The sequence below is a fragment of the Salvelinus namaycush genome, chromosome 14, assembly GCF_016432855.1.
Source record: "Salvelinus namaycush isolate Seneca chromosome 14, SaNama_1.0, whole genome shotgun sequence".
In the NCBI taxonomy this organism is placed as follows: Eukaryota; Metazoa; Chordata; class Actinopteri; order Salmoniformes; family Salmonidae; genus Salvelinus; species Salvelinus namaycush.
Genome location: NC_052320.1, coordinates 13,972,371 through 13,996,883, shown reverse-complemented (window position 1 = coordinate 13,996,883; position 24,513 = coordinate 13,972,371). Strand labels below are relative to the sequence as shown.

The 24,513-nt window shown below is 45.1% G+C and overlaps 1 protein-coding gene across 1 annotated transcript in view; it reads right to left on the bottom strand.

Annotated features, from left to right (window-relative positions):
- The window catches only part of hspg2 (heparan sulfate proteoglycan 2), a 141,962-nt gene that overhangs the window by 66,087 nt on the left and 51,362 nt on the right, over positions 1–24,513 (bottom strand). Inside the window, exons 24-33 of the mRNA XM_039008751.1 lie at positions 22,317–22,457; positions 21,918–22,091; positions 18,400–18,579; positions 18,029–18,147; positions 17,710–17,821; positions 17,313–17,426; positions 16,992–17,119; positions 16,591–16,677; positions 758–828; positions 513–580 (exon numbers count right to left, since the gene is read on the bottom strand). Of these exons, the coding sequence (XP_038864679.1) occupies positions 513–580; positions 758–828; positions 16,591–16,677; positions 16,992–17,119; positions 17,313–17,426; positions 17,710–17,821; positions 18,029–18,147; positions 18,400–18,579; positions 21,918–22,091; positions 22,317–22,457 (1,194 nt within the window). The remainder of the gene's footprint in view (positions 1–512; positions 581–757; positions 829–16,590; positions 16,678–16,991; positions 17,120–17,312; positions 17,427–17,709; positions 17,822–18,028; positions 18,148–18,399; positions 18,580–21,917; positions 22,092–22,316; positions 22,458–24,513) is intronic.

The following is a 24,513-nucleotide window of genomic DNA, read 5'->3' as shown; positions in this document are numbered from 1 at the left end:
TTATTCTATTTCTATGGGACAAACTATCTCACGGAGGTAACCCTCAGAAGTGGATAAGGATATTTATATTTAGATTTAAAGAGTTTAATAGTCCCATGTACAGGGTTGCAGATGTAATTACAGGGTACAGTGAAATTATTGCGCTCTGAGCTCCAACAAAGCAGGACAAAGTGAAAAAAAACTTTACAAATATAATACAAATAGATAATAATAAAACAGAAATAATAATATATACACATTAACAACCGTGGCAATGATAAATATCCATTGGGGTGGGGGCAGGGTAAATGTCCGTAGAGGGTGGGGAGAGGGGGGGGGGGGGGGACAGCAGAGCAGGTAGCTGACTAGTGGTGGCTATTCAGCAGCCTGAGTCTGGGGGTAGAAGCTATTAGCCAGACTTACAGGTTTTGCCATGATGCTCCTATACTGCCCGCGTCTGAGTGATGGGTTTGGGGATGTCAATGAGGATGGTAGTTATTATGAAGTACTTACAGAAGCCTTGGTTTTCTTACCTTGCAGCGACACACACCATTTCCATTGCATCCTTCACTTCCTCTCTGGTCACAGTTATAGCAGTTACCTGTAAACATGACACAGCAGAGGTTTTCACTCTGTGTGCCTTCATTCTATCAAATACAATCATTTTAATTGTGTACACGTCTGCAGCTGCAGCCTGTTAGCACTGTGTAATAACAATCTTAACTGCCCCTGAGGGGATAAATAAAGCTATATTGAATTGAATAATCCATACACATACCATTCAGGTCATTGTTGCCAACACTACACCTCTGGCCGAGCTGGGGGTTGCCTGTGTACCCAGCAGCACATCTGAAACGGAGAACGGCGAACACTTATACTTTAAAACAAACATTTCCAGTCAAAAAGGATACCTTTTTTTAAACCAAAGGAAGGAACAATGGGGACAGGAAACTGTGCGTAGCTGTGTGAGGAGATAGATACGTGATGAGACTTGTTCTCACAGCACGCTCTTGGCCCAGAGTAGACACATTTCTGTGAAAAGACTATGGATACAAGCTATACAATAGAGTTGTCACATTATTAGCCAACATCCAGAATTTATTCATTGTGGATGTCCGTTGGAGACACACTATTAATTTCCCAAGTCCTCTGCATGTAAATAATCTGCATTGTTTTACCAAACAGACTCAGACTCACAGAATAAGACATGCTTAATTACAGCTTTGTTCCACCACTTCCCAGATGCAAAAAGAGGATACAAAATATGTATTGCCAATGTTGGCGATAGACACAGCCAATGCTACAACTCTCAACATGTGTCAAATGTTGAAACCATCGGCTGCTGATTGGCTGAACTACCGGTAGTTTCTTTGAGAAGTTATATAAAGCGATCTGTGCATTTGAACAACAGCGTAAATACACTTTTGCTTTAAAAAAACCGAATGACCACTGCTGCACATGCTGCAACTGTTTTGAACCAATTAGATGGTACTTTTTAGAACGAGCAGCTAGCTCACGAACGAATGCACCAGTGAGAATACAACAAGCGTGCAGATACAATAAGTGAAAACACATTATCGAACTGGGGAGATCCAGCTAAAATAATGTCACAAAGCATGATGCGCTAGCCCATTAACTTTCATTCTGAAATAACCTTGTATTTCCGAGTTAATCAGATAATAGTTTAGAAAGACTTGAAATTGGCGTGGGAGCTAGCTAACTAGCTAGCAAGCCACCAGCTAGCTATAGGGAGCTAGCTGCTTATCAAAAGCAGATAACTGGTTAATTTGACAAAAAGAAAAACTATTTCTCAATGTTTCTCAAAATTAATGTAACTAGCTAATTATTTGATCATGCTTTGTGATACATCCGGTTTTATGCTGTTTTAGTCACATAACATGTTGCCCTGTCACCTACAGTAGAACCTGATGAACACCGTGGGTGGAAATGATAAAATAGGCAAGTCACAGTCATGCTTTTTTGTCCTTCCAAAGGTTCTAGCTTGTGTATCCCTCTGTCCTTTGACTTTTGTTGGATGTAAATACTCAAATGGCTACCAAGACTGTTTGCAGTGCCACCCCCCACCCCCTCTTTACACCACTGCTACTCTCTGTTGTCATCTATGCATAGTCACTTTATTAACTCTACCTACATGTACGTACTACCTCAACTAACCGGTGCCCCCGCACATTGACTCTGTATCGGTACGCCCCTGTATATAGTCTCGCTATTGTTTTTTCACTGCTGCTCTTTAATTACTTGTTATTTTTTTATCTCTTATTCTTATCTGTATTTTTTTTAAACTGCATTGTTGGTTAGGGGCTTGTATGTAAGCATTTCACTGTAAGGTTGAATTCGGTACCTGTTGTATTCGGCGCATGTGACTAATAAAATTTGATTTGATTTTGATTTGAAATGTCCAGTTTATCAGATCCCAGACTCCCATGACTCTTATGATTATTTATTTACAAGTTCAATTCGTTTTTTGATTTAGCACCATCTGTACCTGACAGAGCAGATTTGTCTCACGCATGGCAGAAAGCCATCTGGCGTGAGAGACTCATTGGGATGGAGACTAGAGCAGACCCAGAAGTTCTGACTGAGCTCTCATTTGAGCGTGCCAGGACAGTCCATTTACTTAGTGCTGTTATATGCTATGAAATCTTGCGATTTCGTTGAGGGCAGTTCTCCGTCATCGCAAATAACTGGGAAAGCAATCCAAGCAATGTTCGCATGGCCTATGCGCCTGCGGAGCTGCCGTTACCGTCAATATTACTCGCCAACGTGCAATCATTGGACAATAAACTAGACGAGATACGATCACGAATATCCTACGAACGGGACATCAAAAACTGTAATATCCTATGCTTCACGGAATCGTGGCTGAATGACGACATGGATATCCAGCTAGCGGGATACACGCTGCACCGGCAGGATAGAACAGCACACTCCGGTAAGATGAGGGGGGGCGGTCTGTGCATATTTGTAAACAACAGCTGGTGCAGGAAATCTAAGGAAGTCTCTAGATTTTGCTCGCCTGAAGTAGAGTATATTGTGATAAATTGCAGGCCACACAACTTACCTAGAGACTTCTCAGCTATACTTTTCATGGCTGTTTATTTACCACCACAGACAGATGCTGGCACTAAGACCGCACTCAGTCAGCTGTATAAGGAAATAAGCAAACAGGAAACCACTCACCCAGAGGAGGCGCTCCTAGTGGCTGGAGACTTTAATGCAGGGAAACTTAAATCAGTTCTACCAAATTAAACTACCAGCTACTCATCCCCAGAAGATAAGATATGCATATTATTAGTATATTTGGATAGAAAAAACTCTGAAGTTTCTAAAACTGTTTGAATCATGTCTGTGAGTATAACATAACTTATTTAGCAGGCGAAACCCCGAGGACAAACCATTCAGATGGGTTTTTTTTGAGGTCACTCTCTTTTCAATGAGTTTTCATTGGGAAACCAGATTTCTAAGGGACCTTCTTGCAGTTCCTACCGCTTCCACTGGATGTCAACAGTCTTTAGAAATTGGTTGAGGTTATTCCTTTGTGTAATGAAGAAGTACGGCCATCTTGAAGGAGGGTCACTCGAAATGTCCTGTTTGTTAGAAGCGCATGATCAGAAAGCTAGCTACAGTTGGTTTTAATCCTGTATTGAACACAGATCATCCCGTCTTCAATTTGATCGATTATTTACGTTAAAAAATACCTAAAGTTGTATTACAAAAGTAGTTTGAAATTTTTTGGCAAAGTTTACAGATAACCTTTGAGATATTTTGTAGTCAAGTTTCACAATTTGGAACCAGTGTTTTTCTGGATCAAATGCGCCAACTAAATGGACATTTTGGATATATATCGACAGAATTAATCTAACAAAAGGACCATTTGTGATGTTTAGGGGACATATTGGAGTGCCAACAACAGAAGCTCCAATATGGTAAGGTAAGGCATGAATTATATTTTTATTTCTGCGTTTTGTGTCGCGCCTGCAGGGTTGAAATATGCTTCTCTCTCTTTGTTTACAATGGTGCTATCCTCAGATAATAGCATCGTTTGCTTTCGCCAAAAAGCCTATTTGAATTCTGACATGTTGGCTGGATTCACAACCAGTGTAGCTTTAATGTGGTATCTTTCATGTGTGATTTAATGAAAGTCTTATTTTTATAGTAATTTTTATAGTAATTAATTTGAATTTGGCGCTCTGCATTTTCTCTGTCTTTTTGCCAAGTGAGACAGTAGCGTCCCGCCTAAACTCAGATTTTTGGATATAAATATGAACTTTACCGAACAAAACATACATGTATTGTGTAACATGAAGTCCTATGAGTGCCATCTGATGAAGATCATCAAAGGTTAGTGATTAATTTTATCTCTATTTCCGCTTTTTGTTACTCCTCTCTTTGACTGGAAAAATGGCTGTCTTTTTCTGTGACTTGGCTCTAACCTAACATAATCGTTTGGTGTGCTTTCGTCGTAAAACCTTTTTGAAATCGAACACTTTGGCTGTATTTACAACAAGTGTATCTTTAAAATGGTGTAAAATACTTGTATGTTTGAGGAATTTAAATTATGGGATTTCTGTCGTTTTGAATTTGGCGCCCTGCAGTTTCACTGGCTGTTGACGAGGTGGGACGCTACCGTCCCACATACCATAGTGAGGTTAAATGTGCAACCAGAGGGAAAAAAATTCTAGATCACCTGTACTCCACACACAGACGCGTACAAAGCTCTCCCTAGCCCTCCATTTGGTAAATCCACAACTCTATCCTCCTGATTCCTGCTTACAAGCAAAAATTAAAGCAGGAAGCACCAGTGACTCGGTCTATAAAAAAATGGTCAGATGAAGCAGATGCTAAACTACAGAACTGCTTTGCTATCACAGACTGGAACATGTTTTGGGATTCTTCCGATGACATTGAGGAATACACCACATCAGTCACTGGCTTTATCAATAAGTGCATTGAGGACGTTGTCCCCACAGTGACTGTACGTACATACCCCAACCAGAAGCCATGGATTACAGGCAACATTCGCAAGGGTAGAGCTGCCGCTTTCAAGGTGCGGGACTCTAACCCGGAAGCTTACAAGAAATCCCGCTATGCCCTGCGACGAACCATGAAACAGGCAACGCGTCAATATAGGACTAAGATTGAATCATACTACACCGGCTCCGACGCTCGTCGGATGTGGCAGGGCTTGCAAACTATTACAGACTACAAAGGGAAGCACAGCCGCGAGCTGCCCAGTGACACGAGCCTACCAGATGAACTAAATCACTTCTATGCTCGCTTCGAGGCAAGCAACACTGAGGCATGCATGAGAGCATCAGCTGTTCCGGGCGACTGTGTGATCACGCTCGCCGACGTGAGTAAGACCTTTAAACAGGTCAACATACATAAGGCTGCGTGGCCAGACGGATTACCAGGACGTGTGCTCCGGGCATGTGCTGACCAACTGGCAGATGTCTTCACTGACATTTTCAACATGTCCCTGATTGAGTCTGTAATACCAACATGCTTCAAGCAGACCACCATAGTCCCTGTGCCCAAGAACACAAAGGCGACCTGCCTAAATGACTACAGACCCGTAGCACTCACGTCCGTAGCCATGAAGTGCTTTGAAAGGCTGGTCATGGCTCACATCAACACCATTATCCCAGAAACCCTAGACCCATTCCAATTTGCATACCGCCCCAACAGATCCACAGATGATGTAATATCTATTGCACTCAACACTGCCCTTTCCCACCTGGACAAAAGGAACACCTATGTGAGAATGCTGTTCATTGACTACAGCTCAGCGTTCAACACCATAGTACCCGCAAAGCTCATCACCAAGCTAAGGAACCTGGGACTAAACACCTCCCTCTGCAACTGGATCCTGGACTTCCTGACAGGCCGCCCCCAGGTGGTGAGGGTAGGTAGCAACACATCTGCCACGCTGATCCTCAACACTGGAGCTCCCCAGGGGTGAATGCTCAGTCCCCTCCTGTACTCCCTGTTCACACACGACTGCATGGCCAGGCACGACTCAAGTTTGCTGACGACACAACAGTGGTAGGACTGATCACCGACAACGACGAGACAGCCTATAGGGAGGAGGTCAGAGACCTGGCCAGGTGGTGCCAGATTAACAACCTATCCCTCAACATAACCAAGACTAAGGTGATGATTGTGGACTACAGGAAAAGGAGCACCGAGCACGTCCCCATTCTCATCGACGGGGCTGTAGTAGAGCAGGTTGAGAGCTTCAAATTCCTTGGTGTCCATATCAACAACAAACTAGATTGGTCCAAACACACCAAGACAGTTGTGAAGAGGGCATGACAAAGCCTATTCCCCCTCAGGAAACTAAAAAGATTTGGCATGGGTCCTGAGATCCTCAAAAGGTTCTACAGCTGCAACATTGAGAGCATCCTGACCGTTTGCATCACTGCCTGGTACGGCAATTGCTCGGCTTCCGACCGCAAGGCACTTCAGAGGGTAGTACGTACGGCCCAGTACATCACTGGGGAAAAGCTGCCTGCCATCCAGGACCTCTACACCAGGCGGTGTCAGAGGAAGGCCCTAAAAATTGTCAAAGACCCCAGCCACCCCAGTCATAGACTTTTCTCTCTACTACCGCATGGCAAGCAGTACCGGAGTGCCAAGTCTAGGACAAAAAGGCTTCTCAACAGTTTTTACCCCCAAGCCATAAGACTCCTGAACAGGTAACCAAATGGTTACCCGGACTATTTGCATTGTGTGCCCCCCCGAACCCCTCTTTTAAGCTGCTGCTACTCTCTGTTTGTCTTATATGCATAGTCACTTGAACTATACATTCATGTACATACTACCTCAATTGGCCCGACCAACCAGTGCTCCCACACATTGGCTAACCGGGCTATCTGCATTGTGTCCCACCACCCACCAACCCCTCTTTTTACGCTTCTTCTACTCTCTGTTCATCATATATGCAAAGTCACTTTAACGATACCTACATGTACATACTACCTCAATAAGCCTGACTAACAGGTGTCTGTATATAATGTCTTTTTACTGTTGTTTTATTTCTTTACTTACCTACACACACACACACATACTTTTTTTTCGCACCATTGGTTAGAGCCTGTAAGTAAGCATTTCACCTGTTGTATTCGGCGCACGTGGCAAATAAACTTTGATTTGATTTGATTTGAGCTGCTGGCAGTCACTGAGAGGCAGAGTAGTCACTGAACTACTTGTTTTGAACAATATTTTTGAAACAGCTTAATTTACACATTTAAGACAATTTTATGAGCATTTAAAACATAATCCATGAATTACATAATATGCTGTATATATTCTTTAAATAAAAATATATACAGTACCAGTCAAAAGTTTGGACACACCTACTCATTCAAGGGTTTTTCTTTATTTTACTATTTTCTACATTGTAGAATAATAGTGAAGACATCAAAACTATGAAATACCACACATGGAATCATGTAGTAACACAAAATAATTCTGTCCTTTGATCTGATGAGTCCAAATTTTAGATTTTTGGTTCCAATCGCTGTGTCTTTGTGAGACACAGAGTAGGTGAACGGATGATCTCCACAGGTGTAGTTCCCACCGTGAAGCATGGAGGTGTGATGGTGTGGGGGTGCTTTGCTGGTGACACTGTTGGTTATTTATTTAGAATTCAAGGCACACTTAACCAGCATTGCTATCACAGCATTCTGCAGCGATATGCCATTCCATCTGGTTTGCACTTAGTGGGACTATCATTTGTTTTTCAACAGGACAATGACCCAACACACCTCCAGGCTGTGTAAGGGCTATTTGACCAAGAAGGAGAGTGATGGAATGCTGCATCAGATGACCTGGCCTCCACAATCATCCGACCTCAACCCAATTGAGATGGTTTGGGATGCATTGGACTGCAGAGTGAAGGAAAAGCAGCCAATAAGTGCTCAGCATGTGGGAACTCTTTCAAGACTGTTGGAAAAGCATTCCAGGTGAAGCTGGTTGAGAGAATGCCAAGAGTGTGCAAAGCTGTCATCAAGGCAAAGGGTGTCTACTTTGAATAATCTAAAATCTAAAATATATTTTGATTTGTTTAACACTTTTTTGGTTACTACATGATTCCATATGTTATTTCATAGTTTGATGTCTTGACTATTATTCTACAATGTAGAAAATAGTAAAAATAAAGAAAAACCCTTGAATGAGTAGGTGTGTCCAAACCTTTGATTGGTACTGTATATATTTTGGTTTTACCAATCACAAGCGGGGCGCCGCCCCTAACGCCCTATTGGGCGGGCCGCCACTGTGATGAACTGAGGAACCCATTTGCACAAGTTTGCATTAAAAGTTACATTTCCATCTTAAAAGAACGTGTCACCAAAGTAAGCCTTGACACAGAGAGCAGAGCAGAGAAAATCAACAGGAGAAGTAAGAGGAACAAAATGAAAGTCGAACTGCAGAAAGAGGCATCATATCTCATCATGATATGACACTGAGAAGAATTATGCCCAATGCCAAGCAAGCCCATTGCCTAAGGAAGCCTTCCACCAAAGCTCTGTCCAGCTGACAGGATACCCTGGAGGAGAGCTACCCTAGCTTCCCCAGTTCTTACCTCGTCACTGGAAACTCCACAGTTGAAGGCCAACCAACGCACAGCTTCAACGGGACTTAAATGCTATAAACTCGCTTTGGAAAAACCTGTCCAGTCTATCTTTACAGTAAGAAGCTAAACATTTTTGGGAAACTATCTGACCAATGCATGATGAAGGCAAATCTGGATATTGTTGATGTAATGTTGGTATTTGTGTTGTGCACAGTAAAGTTATAGTACATTGAAGACACACATTTTTTAAAAAGTGTTCATTTTAAGTACAATCACAAGGCACCAAGGGCATAATTAATGTCATAAAGTACATATCTCACATACATGGACAAATTTGCATACACAATCATATCTTTACACATCCAATAAAAATAGAAGATGGAATTGAAACATAGATTTACACCTGAACATAGGAACGGCCTATACCTTGGGCAAACTCACTTCAAATACTTCACTGCAGCTGAGTACAGTGCTGTGTAGTATGCATATACATATTTACAATTTGTCTGTTTAATCGAGGTTATTTCTACAATTGGGATAGTCTGCTCTGAAATGTAATACTCTCTAAATACTGTATGTATACTGAGCATTCGTAAAGTATTCAAACCCCTTGACTTTTTCCACATTTTGTTACGTTACAGCTTTATTCTAAATGGATAACAAACAAAAGAATCCCTCAATCTGCACACAATACCCCATAATGACAAAGAAAAAACAGGTTTTTAGAAATGTTAGCAAATGTATTAAACATAAAAAACTGAAATATCACATTTACATAAGTATTCAGACACTTTACTCAGTACTTTGTTGAAGCACCTTGGGCAGCGATTACAGCCTTGAGTCTTTTTGGGTATGACGCTACAAGCTTGGCACACCAGTATTTGGGGAGATTCTCCCATTCTTCTCTGCAGATCCTCTCAAGCTCTGTCAGGTTGGATGGGGAAGGTCAGTGCACAGGTATTTTCAGTCTCTCCAGAAATGTTCGATTGGGTTCAAGTCCGGGCTCTGGCTGGGCCGCTCGAAGACATTCAGAGACTTGTCCCGAAGCCACTCCTGCATTGTCTTGGCTGTGTGCTTAGGGTCGCTGTCCTGTTGGAAGGTCACCCCAGTCTGAGATCCTGAGCGCTCTGGAGCAGATTTTCATCAAGGATCTCTCTGTACTTTGCTCTACCATGAAGGCCTAATTGGTGGAGTATTGCAGAGATGGTTGTTTTTCTGGAAGGTTCTCCATTCTCCACAGAGGAACTCTGGGTTCTTGGTTACCTCCCTGAACCAAGGCCCTTCTCCCCCAATTGCTCAGTTTGGCCGGGCAGCCAGCTCTAGGAAGAGTCTTAGTGGTTCCAAACTTCTTCCCTTTAAGAATGGTGGAGGCCACTGTGTCCTTGGGGACCTTCAATGCTGCTGGTACCCTTCCTCAGATCTGTGCCTCAACACTATCGTGTCTCGGAACTCTACAGACAATTCCTTCAACCTCATGGCTTGCTTTTTGCTCTGACATGCACTGTCAACTGTGAGACCTTAAATAGACAGGTGTGAGCCTTTCCAAATCATGTCGAATCAATAGAATTTACCACATGTGGACTCTAATCAAGTTGTAGCAACATCTCAAGGATGATCAATGCAAACAGGATGCACCTGAGCTCAATTTCAAGTCTGATAGCAAAGGCTCTGAATACTTATGTAAATAAGGTATTTCTGTTTGTCATTTTTAATAAATTTGCAAACATTTAATAAAACCTGTTTTCGCTTTGTCATCATGGGGTATTGTGTGTAGACTGATGAGGAAAAATGAATTGAATCCATTTTAGAATAAGGCTGTAACGTTACATAATTTGGAAAAAGTAAATGGGTCTAAATACTTTCCGAATGCACTGTAAGTCTTGAGGTAGTCTGACCCACTGGGCTCAAAGAAAAATAGCGCCAAACAATATTTCAACAACTTTTGTATAATATAAAACTTTGAATATCGTGACTGCAGTGTTTCCCCTACATTCATGCCATCGCTGCAAAAAATATGTGATTACATTTTTTAATATGAAAAGTCGTTAGCTCAATGAATGGAATGCTATGGGAACAGCTAGCATTTCATTGTGCTAACGCTATTAGCAATGCACCCCCCACTCCCCGTTACCCTTGCAACCACTGTTCAAAAGAATACTAGGGGAAACACTGAACTGTATATTTTTTCATGACAGGATTAGGCTATTGTGCAACTGATCTAATAGTCACAAAATACAGCTTTAAAACACAGGAACAATGTTGCCTCTACATGAAGAAGTTCATTTCCACTCACGCAGTCCTTTATCAAAAACATACATTTTTCATTTTTCATAGATAACAAATATATAATAAAAGCATAAATATCAGGACCACAGGTCATTTTAGATAAATGTTGAAATTAGTTCAAGTTTTTTTTATATACAGTGCTTTGCAAAATTATTCACCCCCTTGGCGTTTTTCCTATTTTGTTGTATTACAACCTCCAATTTAAATGGATTTTTATTTGGATTTCATGTAACGAACATATACAAAATAGTCAAAATTTGTCACGTTCTGACCTTAGTTTCTTTTTTATGTCTTTGTGTTAGGTTGGTCAGGGCGTGAGTTGGGGTGGGCAGTCTATGTTCTTTTTTCTAGGTTGTTTGTTTTCTATGTGTTTGGCCTGGTGTGGTTCCCAATCAGAGGCAGCTGTTTATCGTTGTCTCTGATTGGGAGCCATATTTAGGTAGCCTGTTTTCCATTGTGTGTTGTGGGTGGTTATTTTCCATTTCAGTGTTTGCACCATACAGGACTGTTTCGGTTGTTTGTTTGTGTTTTTGTTATTTTGTTCTGTGTTCATTTTGATTTATTAAAAATCTAATTATGGACACTTACCACGCTGCACATTGGTCCGATCCTTGCTACTCCTCCTCAGACGAACAGGAAATCCGTTACAAAATTGGTGAAGCGAAATGAAAAAAATTACTTGTTTCAAAAAATTAAAAAAAAGAAAAAACGGAAAAGTGGTGCATACATATGTATTTTTTTTGCTATGAAGCCCCTAAATAAGATCTGGTGCAACCAATTACCTTCAGAAGTCACATAATTAGTTAAATAAAGTCCACCTGTGTGCAATCTAAGTGTCACATGATCTGTCACATGATCTCAGTATATATACACCTGTTCTGAAAGGCCCCAGAGTCTGCTAAACCACTAAGCAAGGGGCACCACCATGCAAGCAGCACCATGAAGACCAAGGAGCTCTCCAAACAGGTCAGGGACAAAGTTGTGGAGAAGTTCAGATCAGGGTTGGGTTATAAAAAAATATCAGAAACTTTGAACATCCCATGGAGCATCATTAAATCCATTACGAAAAAATTGAAAGAATATGGCATCACAACAAACCTGCCAAGAGAGGGCCGCCCACCAAAACTCACGGACCAGGCAAAGAGGGCATTAATCAGAGGCAACAAAGAGACCAAGGATAACCCTGAAGGAGCTGCAATGCTGTGGGGATGTTTTTCATCAGCAGGGACTGGGAAACTGGTCAGAATTGAAGGAATGCTGGATGGTGCTAAATACAGGGAAATTCTTGAGGTAAACCTGTTTCAGTCTTCTAGAGATTTGAGACTGGGATGGAGGTTCACCTTCCAGCAGGACAATGACCCTAAACATACAGCTTAAACAACACTCAAGTGGTTTAAGGGGAAACATTTAAATGTCTTGAAATGGCCTAGTTAAAGCCCAGACCTCAATCTAATTGAGAATCTGTGGTATGACTTAAAGATTGCTGTACACCGGCGGAACCCATCCAACTTGAAGGAGCTGGAGCAGTTTTGCCTTGAAGATTGGGCAAAAATCCCAGTGGCTAGATGTGCCAAGTTTATAGAGACATACCCCAAGATACTTGCAGCTGTAATTTCTGCAAAAGGTGGCTCTACAAAGTATTGACTTCAGGGGGGTTATGCATAGTTATGCACGCTCAAGTTTTCTGTGTTTTTGTCTTATTTCTTGTTTGTTTCACAATGAAAAAATATTCTGCATCTTCAAAGTGGTAGGCATGTTGTGTAACTCAAATGATACAAACCCCTGAAGAATCCATTTTAATTCCAGGTTGTAAGGCAACAAAATAGGAAAAATGCCAAGGGGGGTGAATACTTTCGCAAGCCACTGTAAATGTCTCTAATAATCGGGGATAATTTTGACAGGAATGGCCAGCCTTCCTAGAACAATGTGAAAAGAACTATAGGAACCATCTTGCTTCTGTTTCTTGTTCTTTTGGGAAGACTTTTCATCATTACCTTGGAGTAGTTTGAGCAGGTCCAGAACATTAGACTGGTGCTGGGTTTTCTTCCTCTGTGGGGATCTCTTGGAACTAGTAGTTTTGACTTTACTCTTCGTGGTTAACTTTGAACGCTTCAGAGAAGAGGTGGTTTTGGTGGTTGCCAACGTGGTGGTGAGAACTTTCTTGGAGTAACTTGTTTTGGCTTTTGACACTTCCTGGACTTTGTGGGACAGTGGGGCCAACTGGTATGTGTCTGGAGCAGTGGTTTTCCCATAACCTTTGTTTGAGTGGGATGTTTCTCTGACAACTGTTTCTGTGATTTTAACATTGGGTTGAATCTTTGAATCAGGTACAACTAATCTGAAAGCACTGTCTTTGTTATAACTGCTTCTAGAACGAGAAGCATCCTCTTCCTTTTTAGCAGCTTGATTACGTGACTTGGATGACGTAGGATATTTTGACACCAGTGTTGGAGGCTTAAGTTTATGGGATGGTGGTGCCAGCTGATACTTAGTGGCAGCCAGGTCTACTTTAGCTTGCCTTGGTTTTGATTGACTTGTCTGTGTTGAGCGCTTATTAGCTGTCACGGGAATCTTCTTGGCCATCGTAGTCTTTGTTTCAGACTTTGTTGCAGTACGTGTCCTAGCGCTAGGCTTTGTTGTACTATGTGGTCTAGTGCTAGTCCTGGGATTACTTAAGGTAGTACTTTGTCTTGTGCTGGACTTTGAAATGACATTACTTTTTGTGGTTCGAGTTATTAATGGTTTAGGTTTTGTAGTTTGTCTGTTTGTGAATGTTTGGGACGTGGACTTTGTGGTTCGAGTTATTAATGGTTTAGGTTTTGTAGTTTGTCTGTTTGTGAATGTTTGGGACGTGGACTTTGTGGTTCGAGTTATTAATGGTTTAGGTTTTGTAGTTTGTCTGTTTGTGAATGTTTGGGATGTGGACTTTGTGGTGAGAGTTATTAATGGTTTAGGTTTTGTAGTTTGTCTGTTTGTGAATGTTTGGGACGTGGACTTTGTGGTGAGAGTTGATTTGTGCTTTCTATTCCTCTGAGGGGTTGTTGTGGCTTTGTTAGCAGGGAGATGGGACATTGGTACGATTTTGGGGACTGTGGCTCTAATTTGTGACCTGGTGATTGTTGATTGAGTCCTGACAATGGGTCTCAGTGTTGTCACGGTTGTTAATTGAGAAGTCCTGATGGTGGGTCGAGTTGTGGTAACCCCTGGCACTAAGACTGTAGAGATTGGTGGCAGTGCCTTCACCTCTTTAGCAGACCGTGAGGTGTGTCTGAAGCGTTTCACCTTGTTAATCTCCTGAGCCAGGGCAGTAAACCCATCTATCACGATCTCCAGACGACCCTCCAGCCTTCTCAGACGAGTTTCCATGTCTGTATAGCTACTTTCCAGCTCGCCCACCCTCTCTTTCTTCTCAAGGGCAGACTCTGACTGCAGGGCCAGGAGTGTCTCCAGCTGGATGCTGAGCTTGCTCTGCTGGCCCCTCATGGCCTGGATGCCCTCCTTGATGTCCAGGGTGTTGCTCTCCAGCATGCTGAGGCGCTGGTTGAAGCGGTTCATGTGGAGCCTCATTAGGAATCGGAAGCTGTGCTCTCTAACCTCAGGTCTGGGCGTGTTCAGTGATGGGACCCTGAGTGCAGTCCTATTCAGGTGGACTCGGACCATGTCGTCCACGGGGGTGGTTGTGGTTGGACGAGTAGGGGTGGTAGGGTGAGTGGTTAGGCGAGTGGGAGCAGGTGGGCGAGTGGTAAGGCGAGTAGGGATGGTAAGGTGAGTGGGGATGGTAGTGCGAGTGGGTTGGGTACGGTGGCTGGTAGTGGACAGTAGGGTCCGTGTGGGGATGTTTGATGGCCACCGTGTGGGGATGTATGGCCTTTGGCTATAATCTGTGTCTTCCTCTTCTTCCACATCTGGCTGTGGGCTGCCGCTATAGTCTATGACCTCCTCTTCCTCGACTGGCTCTGGGCTGTAGTCTATGACCTTGTAATCCTCCTTCTCCTCGACTGGCTCTGGGCTGTAGTCTATGACCTTGTAATCCTCCTTCTCTTCGACTGGCTCTGGGCTGTAGTCTATGACCTTGTAATCCTCCTTCTCTTCGACTGGCTCTGGGCTGTAGTCTATGACCTTGTAATCCTCCTTCTCTTCGACTGGCTCTGGGCTGTAGTCTATGACCTTGTAATCCTCCTTCTCTTCGACTGGCTCTGGGCTGTAGTCTATGACCTTGTAATCCTCCTTCTCTTCGACTGGCTCTGGGCTGTAGTCTATGACCTTGTAATCCTCCTTCTCTTCGACTGGCTCTGGGCTGTAGTCTATGACCTTGTAATCCTCCTTCTCTTCGACTAGCTCTGGGCTGTAGTCTATGACCTTGTAATCCTCCTTCTCTTCGACTGGCTCTGGGCTGTAGTCTATGACCTTGTAATCCTCCTTCTCTTCGACTGGCTCTGGGCTGTAGTCTATGACCTTGTAATCCTCCTTCTCTTCGACTGGCTCTGGGCTGTAGTCTATGACCTTGTAATCCTCCTTCTCCTCGACTAGCTCTGGGCTGTAGTCTATGACCTTGTAATCCTCCTTCTCTTCGACTGGCTCTGGGCTGTAGTCTGTGTCTTCCTTCTCCTCCTCCTCCTCATAATACTCCTCCTCCTCCTCGTCTCCACTGCCCTCTGGCACCACATGTTTCTCCAGGCTAAAGTTGAACACTGCCTCACCACACCCCGGCAGGAGGAATCCCTCATTGTTCTCTTGCAGGTACGGGTCCACACAACTGTCTTGTTTTCTTAATGATCAAAACATTCAAATCAGAAATAGGGCAGGCAGGGAGGCTCAACTTATCAAAACATACCCATGTTTATTTAACCAGTCACCTCATCGTCATCTTTGCACCTCGAGTAGCAAAGATTCGTCAAACAGATGTGACATTCGAAATGCCACCTCTACATTTATGCCTCAGAGAGAGAATATGTAAACACTGACAACATTATCCCACAGCTTCTAAACCTTACAAAACGCATTAAAGCACAAGTGGAGCATAAACAGTAGACTGAAAAGGTTCTGGCAAAGTTAAATCAAAGGAGGAAGCTGAAGCATAGGAGAGAACTGAAGCTGAGGAGAGATAGCAAAAACCAAGTTACATAAGGTTTCCTCAGGACACAACTACAAGTCCAAACATTCCTAACGAAAGACTTGATTGGCCCAACAAAAAAAAATAGACTTTTTTGGCTTTTGTGACTTTTACGACAACAAATGCTATCACACCTTAGTATATCACATATAATCCCATGGTACACCAGACACATTTTTAAAAACAAAAATGCCCATTGATAAATACAATGTTCGTTAGCAAAGCTCAATAATCCACCACACATATTGACCTCTCAAATAGCATAAAAGGCACTGCTACTGCAGAGACCAAACCCAACACACAAAAACCTTTACTAACTAACTGGAATGGGTGGCATTGATTTGAGCTTTGCGTCCCCCATACCACTTCACTAATACATACCAATCAATCATGACTGGTTGGAAAGACTGGTTGAAAGAGGGATGCAATGGACAGACGTGCTACTATTCCCATTTTGTAAATGAAGCAAGTGGGTGCCAGTGCCAGACCTATCACCTCTGCTTTGCCGTGCTCCGGCCAGCCCAGCATCCCCAAACCACTGACCACTTAGCAGCTTGACAGTAAGGATGGAAGGGATAGAGCGAGAAAGAGCTGGATATGGAGAGAATCGTACCTTTCGCAGCGCCGGCCAGTGAAGCCAGGGGGACAGTTATCACAAGTGGGCTGACCATCCACGTCCTTGTAGCAAGACTGAGAATACCTGCAGGAAGACAGAGTCTTCTATCAGAGACAGTATAGCCTACAGCCCATATAATAGGAATGGGGTTACATTTGAGACAATAGTGTAACTGTATGACCAGTCACTGTCAGATCAACTGTCTTTACAAAGAGCAGGTTGACCCCACATAATTAAATATGATCTCTATGAGGTTGACTAGCAAGTGAATGGACACATGTTTATCAGTAGAATAAGGGTCTTCATGAGGATAAGTCTGGAGCTAGAGTTCCAGAGCCATTGATCCATGTAAAGGTGTAGTTCTGTGCAGCTGTAGAGCCCATGAGGAGTGAACTCACTGGTTGCTGGGGGAAGTGCCAGGGCAGGGGCAGGGCTGACAGGCCTGGGGGCCATCCGTCACAGGGTTGCCGTAGAAATCTGGCAAACAGCGCTCGCACCTTGGGCCGGCCGTGTTGTGAAGGCATTGCTAGAAAAAGGAGACACACATGTCCATGGAACAGTGAAATCCTATTACGAGCGAATGTGTGTTCTGTTCTGAATCCACATGTTGAGATTTGTCAAGAAACCATTAGCGGATTCCATAGCAGACATCAAAGCCAGATGCAGCTGTAGTACTGTACTACTGACATACAGTACAGTAGGAGGGTGGTGTGACTTACCAAGCACGCGCCTGTCTCCTGGTCACAGCCGCTGGCGTGGCCGTTACAGTCGCACCTCTCACAGGTACCCAGGTAGAGCCCAGAGCCTGTACGGGTGTAGCCCACATCACACTCCTGTATAGAAACAGACATGGAAGGAAAGACATGGAAAACCCCCTCAGGCCATGTAGTAATAGAAATGTAGACAGTACAGTAGATTGTCTTGTTGTTCCATGACAGCATGCTCTGACAATTCAACTCTGCGTTTCTTTCCAAGATGTCTACAGTGCTATGAAACAAAGTGATGGAGCTTAACGACTAGGAGAGGTAGCAGAGGAACAGCTACTGTATTGGTTGTTCTTGTGTCATCAGGATAATGTTTATGTGGTGTGTGTGTGTGTTTGTGTGTGTAAAGTACCTGGCATGATGGTCCTTTGTAGCCCTGGGGACAGGCACACTCCTCCACCTCAAGGGCATGTTCGTTGCCTGTGGAGCGCGGCACTGCAATGTCCATTTGGATGTCTGAAAGACTGGACAACAACGCAGGTGAGACCACAACAACCACATCAGCCACATGGTCGTTCCAGTAAGTGTCCTAAATGATTCTTTAGAATCATCTTTATGTGGAAAACTACAGCTGATTTGAGGTACTACTCAATATGTCTTCCTTCTCCTACCTACACTAGAGTTGAGTAGAGGTAGACCTCAATAGTACAAGTAGCCTGGTCCTCTCTTACCTGGTCTCAGCCATGTTGTCAGCGTAGGTGGCTCTGATCATGAATACAGTAGTATCAGCCAAGGCCATGAGGAGGTGCTCACGAGTACAGGGCTGTCCATCAGCACGCCTCCATGCAGACTGGTAGGAGAGAAAAACAGGGAGAGACAGAGAAATGTAAAGTTCTGCATAGGCAAACTCAGGATTAGAGCGGGGATTATATTCAAGAAAAGGATTGGGATTAGCGATGGAGTTAATGGTAATCTAATTACGTAATCTAAACAGTATCATCCACAAAGACAACCTGTTATTACATCTTAATGAAAACAAACTGTTTATGATCAGTTTTTTAAAAACACGCATACACACACGCACACAGACAATGGCACACACCTCTCTGAAGGTGACAGTGACTGTGGTAGGTGCGCGGGGGAGGGGCTTTGTCTGGGAGAAGTGTTCCAGGAAGATGCTGTTGCCTTGGAGAACCACATCCGGCTGTCCGTCAATCACCAGGGAGCGTTGCCGGGGCTCATAGCGCACAGTGTAGCGCAGCTCTCCGCCATAGGCTGTCACCTGGCAACAACATGTCAGATGTCAGAGACAGACGTTCTAGAACAACCCACCTCTTAACTCCACTCGATGGTGGAAAGGTATTTCACCCTATAAGGCTAGCTGGGTCATGGATCATCAAGCAGAGAGCTTCTCTTTGTTTAGGTAGCCATGTAAAGCCTTTATAGTTTTCACATGTTGAGAGAGCATGTGGACGGTGAAATCTAGCCTGACCACATTTACTTCCCACCGCTAAGTCAAAATACGGTGGATGATAGTTTCTCCTGTCCCTATGGTCTAGTGGAGAAACAAAGTGTCATAAAGACCACCACTCATCTCCCCCACCCTCTCCCCTTGTCCCCTCCCCTCTCATCTTGTCTCCTCATATCACTTCGTCCCTCTCCACTTGTCTCCCCATCACCCTTCTCTCCCCTAGTCTCCTCTCTTCCCCCTCTAACCCATGTCTCTCTCCTCTCCCCTAGTCCCCTCTCTTCCCCCTCTAACCGCTGTCTCCCTCTCCCCTAGTCTCCTCTCTTCCCCCTCTAACCGCTGTCTCCCTGCTCTCCCCTAGTCCCCTCTCTTCCCCCTCTAATCTATGTCTCCCTCCTCTCCCCTAGTCTCCTCTCTTCCCCCTCTAACCGCTGTCTCCCTCTCCCCTAGTCTCCTCTCTTCCCCCTCTAACAGCTGTCTCCCTCCTCTCCCCTAGTCTCCTCTCTTCCCCCTCTAACCGCTGTCTCTCTCCTCTCTCCTAGTCCCCTCTCTTCCCCCTCTAACCGCTGTCTCTCTCTCCCCTAGTCTCCTCTCTTCCCCCTCTAACCCATGTCTCCCTCCTCTCCCCTAGTCCCCTATCGTCCCCCTCTAACCGCTGTCTCCCTCTCCCCTAGTCCCCTCTCTTCCCCCTCTAACAGCTGTCTCCCTCCTCTCCCCTAGTCTCCTCTCTTCCCCCTCTAACCTATGTCTCCCTCCTCTCCCCTAGTCTCCTCTCTTCCCCCTCTAACCGCTGTCTCTCTCCTCTCTCATAGTCCCCTCTCTTCCCCCTCTAACCCATGTCTCTCTCCTCTCCCCTAGTCCCCTCTCTTCCCCCTCTAACCGCTGTCTCCCTCTCCCCTAGTCTCCTCTCTTCCCCCTCTAACCACTGTCTCCCTCTCCCCTAGTCTCCTCTCTTCCCCCTCTAACCGCTGTCTCCCTGCTCTCCCCTAGTCCCCTCTCTTCCCCCTCTAATCTATGTCTCCCTCCTCTCCCCTAGTCTCCTCTCTTCCCCCTCTAACCGCTGTCTCCCTCTCCCCTAGTCTCCTCTCTTCCCCCTCTAACCGCTGTCTCCCTGCTCTCCCCTAGTCCCCTCTCTTCCCCCTCTAATCTATGTCTCCCTCCTCTCCCCTAGTCTCCTCTCTTCCCCCTCTAACCGCTGTCTCCCTCCTCTCCCCTAGTCTCCTCTCTTCCCCCTCTAACCGCTGTCTCTCTCCTCTCTCATAGTCCCCTCTCTTCCCCCTCTAACCCATGTCTCCCTCCTCTCCCCTAGTCCCCTCTCTTCCCCCTCTAACCGCTGTCTCCCTCTTCTCCCCTAGTCTCCTCTCTTCCCCCTCTAACCGCTGTCTCCCTCCTCTCCCCTAGTCTCCTCTCTTCCCCCTCTAACCGCTGTCTCCCTCCTCTCCCCTAGTCTCCTCTCTTCCCCCTCTAACCCATGTCTCCCGCCTCTCCCCTAGTCCCCTCTCTTCCCCCTCTAACCGCTGTCTCCCTCCTCTCCCCTAGTCCCCTCTCTTCCCCCTTTAACCGCTGTCTCCCTCCTCTCCCCTAGTCTCTTCTCTTCCCCCTCTAACCGCTGTCTCCCTCCTCTCCCCTAGTCCCCTCTCTTCCCCCTATAACCCATGTCTCTCTCCTCTCCCCTAGTCTCCTCTCGCCCCCCTCTAACCCATGTCTCCCTCCTCTCCCCTAGTCCCCTCTCTTCTCCCTCTAACTGCTGTCTCCCTCCTCTCCCCTAATCTCCTCTCTTCCCCCTCTAACCCATGTCTCCCTCCTCTCCCCTAGTCCCCTCTCTTCCCCCTCTAACCGCTGTCTCCCTCCTCTCCCCTAGTCTCCTCTCTTCCCCCTCTAACCGCTGTCTCCCTCCTCTCCCCTAGTCCCCTCTCTTTCCCCTCTAACCCATGTTTCCCTCCTCTCCCCTAGACCCCTCTCTTCCCCCTCTAACCCATGTTTCCCTTCTCTTCCCTAGTCCCCTCTCTTCCAACTATAACCCATGTCTCTCTCCTCTCCCCTAGTCCCCTCTCTTCCCCCTCTAACCGCTGTCTCCCTCCTCTCCCCTAGTCCCCTCTCTTCCCCCTTTAACCGCTGTCTCCCTCCTCTCCCCTAGTCTCCTCTCTTCCCCCTCTAACCGCTGTCTCCCTCCTCTCCCCTAGTCCCCTCTCTTCACCCTATAACCCATGTCTCTCTCCTCTCCCCTAGTCTCCTCTCGTCCCCCACTAACCCATGTCTCCCTCCTCTCCCCTAGTCCCCTCTCTTCTCCCTCTAACTGCTGTCTCCCTCCTCTCCCCTAGTCTCCTCTCTTCCCCCTCTAACCCATGTCTCCCTCCTCTCCCCTAGTCCCCTCTCTTCCCCCTCTAACCGCTGTCTCCCTCCTCTCCCCTAGTCTCCTCTCTTCCCCCTCTAACCGCTGTCTCCCTCCTCTCCCCTAGTCCCCTCTCTTCCCCCTCTAACCCATGTTTCCCTCCTCTCCCCTAGACACCTCTCTTCCCCCTCTAACCCATGTTTCCCTTCTCTTCCCTAGTCCCCTCTCTTCCCCCTATAACCCATGTCTCTCTCCTCTCCCCTAGTCCCCTCTCTTCCCCCTCTAACCGCTGTCTCCCTGCTCTCCCCTAGTCCCCTCTCTTCCCCCTATAACCCATGTTTCCCTCCTCTCCCCTAGACCCCTCTCTTCCCCCTCTAACCCATGTTTCCCTTCTCTTCCCTAGTCCCCTCTCTTCCCCCTATAACCCATGTCTCTCTCCTCTCCCCTAGTCTCCTCTCTTCCCCCTCTAACTGCTGTCTCCCTGCTCTCCCCTAGTCCCCTCTCTTCCCCATCTAACCCATGTCTTCCTCCTCTCCCCTAGTCCCCTCTCTTCCCCCTCTAACCCATGTCTTCCTCCTCTCCCCTAGTCTCCTCTCTTCCCCCTCTAACCTATGTCTCCCTCCTCTCCCCTAGTCTCCTCTCTTCCCCCTCTAACTGCTGTCTTCCTCCTCTCCCCTAGTCCCCTCTCTTCCCCCTCTAACCCATGTCTTCCTCCTCTCCCCTAGTCTCCTCTCTTCCCACTCTAACTGCTGTCTTCCTCCTCTCCCCTAGTCCCCTAGTCCTCTCTCTCCTTCCTCTCCCTCTGTCTCCCCCCTCTCACCTTGTCTCCTCTGAAGCTGTCTGGTAGGACCCAGTAGTAGATGTCCTTGGGGATGTCAGAGAAGGAGCGGTATGCCACCTCTGAGGAGCCTTTCTGGGTGATACCGTCTGTGATAGTCCTGGAGTTAGCACTGTTGGAGAGGGAGAACAGCTGCCCATTCACACCGCCACGGACCTGGGGGATACAAACACACACACTTTAGATACAACATCTTCGTATCTTCTCGGTGCTCAAGAATCCAAGCGAAAAGGGCTCAAGTGCACTTAAGCCAGACTCAATGCACTGCTGTGGTTTAGAATGTGCTTGACCATTCCTTGCATTTTGTGATGTCTTAAGTTCCCTATAGAGGTAGTGTGTGTTGACTGGTGTGAGTAGTATTAGTACGGCCAGGCCACTGACCTGGTCTCGGCTCCAGGTGGAGCTGGCACACTGCTTGGTGACGCCCATACAGAAGCACTGCAGACAGCCTTCTGGGTTCTCTTCTGTCAGGTGGAAGGCGCCGCTCTTACACTCGTCACACTGCGACCCCACCACATTGGACTACAACACACACATATACCAGACACACATCTGTCATGCATCTGACTCACTGACTGACTGGCTGGCTCATCATAAAAGATGATCATATTATAATTGCAGTAAAACCTACACAGGTCCAAGTAAATCTGAATGTACATGCAATTCACATGTTCCCCTGCAAACTGTCATTAACAAATAACACCGGTATCAGACACTGCAAGTTCCTAGCTACTATCTAATCAACCCAACATTAACATTCTTTTTTTTATTTAACTAGGCAAGTCATTTAAGAACAAATTATCATTTACAATGACAGCCTAGGAACTGCCTTGTTCAGGGGCAGAACGACAGATTTTTACCTTGTCAGCTCTGGGATTTGATCTAACAACCTTTTGGTTACTGGCCCAACACTCCAACCACTAGGCTACCTGCCGCCCCTGCTTCGCTACAATTGGCTTAAAAAGCCAAACTTAACACAATATCTGACAATTATTTTCCAGCAATATAGCCCAGTCTGTCTGGTGTGCACATTTGTCTATCCCTGTGTGTAGCCAGTTGATGTGACTACCGTCTCGTGGGTTGACAGAAATACTTTCCCCAAAACCTTCTCAATTAAATGTTAACTGCAAAGTAGGCTTACCTGGCAGAAGTATATGATGAGTAAATATATCACTTGTATTGATTATTTGCAAACTTTGCCATGAAATGAACAGAAGCCGTATGGAACCATCGCTAGGCAGGCACATTCCTCACTCGCTAGATGCGCAACTAAAGGGCCAGATGCGCAACTAAAGGGGAATTGCACTCAAATCTATTTGTTAGTTTTCTTCCAGACCTTCTGATGTGATTTAAGCATTGACATCGACTCAGAACATCCAATTTCGTTGTTTTCTCTACGAACAATTGTAATTTTGAAAAACTACAAAAATCGAGAACCATGAAAAATTAAACTGAGAAAACATAACATGGGAAAATATAACAGAATTTTGGAAACGAATCACAGATCTTTTTGGGGCCCCCTTTGAGTTTATTAACCTGTTGAGGACAGAGGGCGCTGTTTTCACTTTGGGGGAAAATCGTGCCCAATTTAAACGGCCTCGTACTCAATTCTTGCTCGTACAATATGCATATTATTATTACTATTGGATAGAAAACACTCTCTAGTTTCTAAAACCGTTTGAATTATATCTGTGAGTAAAACAGAACTCAAGTTGGAGCAAACTTCCTGACAGAAAGTGGAAAATCTGAAATCGATGCTCTGTTCTAGGGCCTGCCTATAAATGTCCTTGATATATATCAGTATACATGCACTTCATACGTCTTCCACTAGATGTCGACAGGCAGTGAGAGAAGAAATGGAGTGTATAACTTGATCTGGGGTCGAATAAAAGCTCTCGGCATGACGTGTCACCAGTTTCCTGTTTTCTGGAGAGCGCGTGAAGGGACCTGGTTTTGCCTTCTGAAAAGCTGCCGTTATAGACGACTAATATCTCCGGCTTTGATTTTATTTGATACATGTGACAATATCATCGTAAAGTATGTTTTTTCAATATAGTTTTATTAGATTATTGAAATTTATTCGGGACGTTAGGCGTGTTGCGTTGTGTGCCTTTGTTCAGGAAGGAGAGCTTCGCGCTACTTTGCTAGCTTTCCGTGCTAATTGACTGGAGAAGAGGACATTCTAAATCCAAACAACGATTGTTCTGGACAAAGGACCCCTTGTACAACATTCTGATGAAAGATCATCAAAAGTAGGACCCATTTTATGATGCTATTTCATATATCTGTCAAACATGTGAAATAGTCGTTTGCGCCCAGATTTTGGGTACTCTCTCGCTATAACTAAGCTGTATGTTGTAATGAAGTTATTTTTAGAATTCTAACACGGCGATTGCATTAAGAACTAGTGTATCTATCATTTCCTATACAACATGTATTTTTTAGTTATGTTTATGAATAGTTATTTGGTCAGAATATGTGAGTGCCAGAAAAATATCCGGACGTTGTGGGAAAAAGATGCTACGTTAGCACAATGTATAACCACTGATTTCAGCTCTAAATATGCACATTTTCGAAC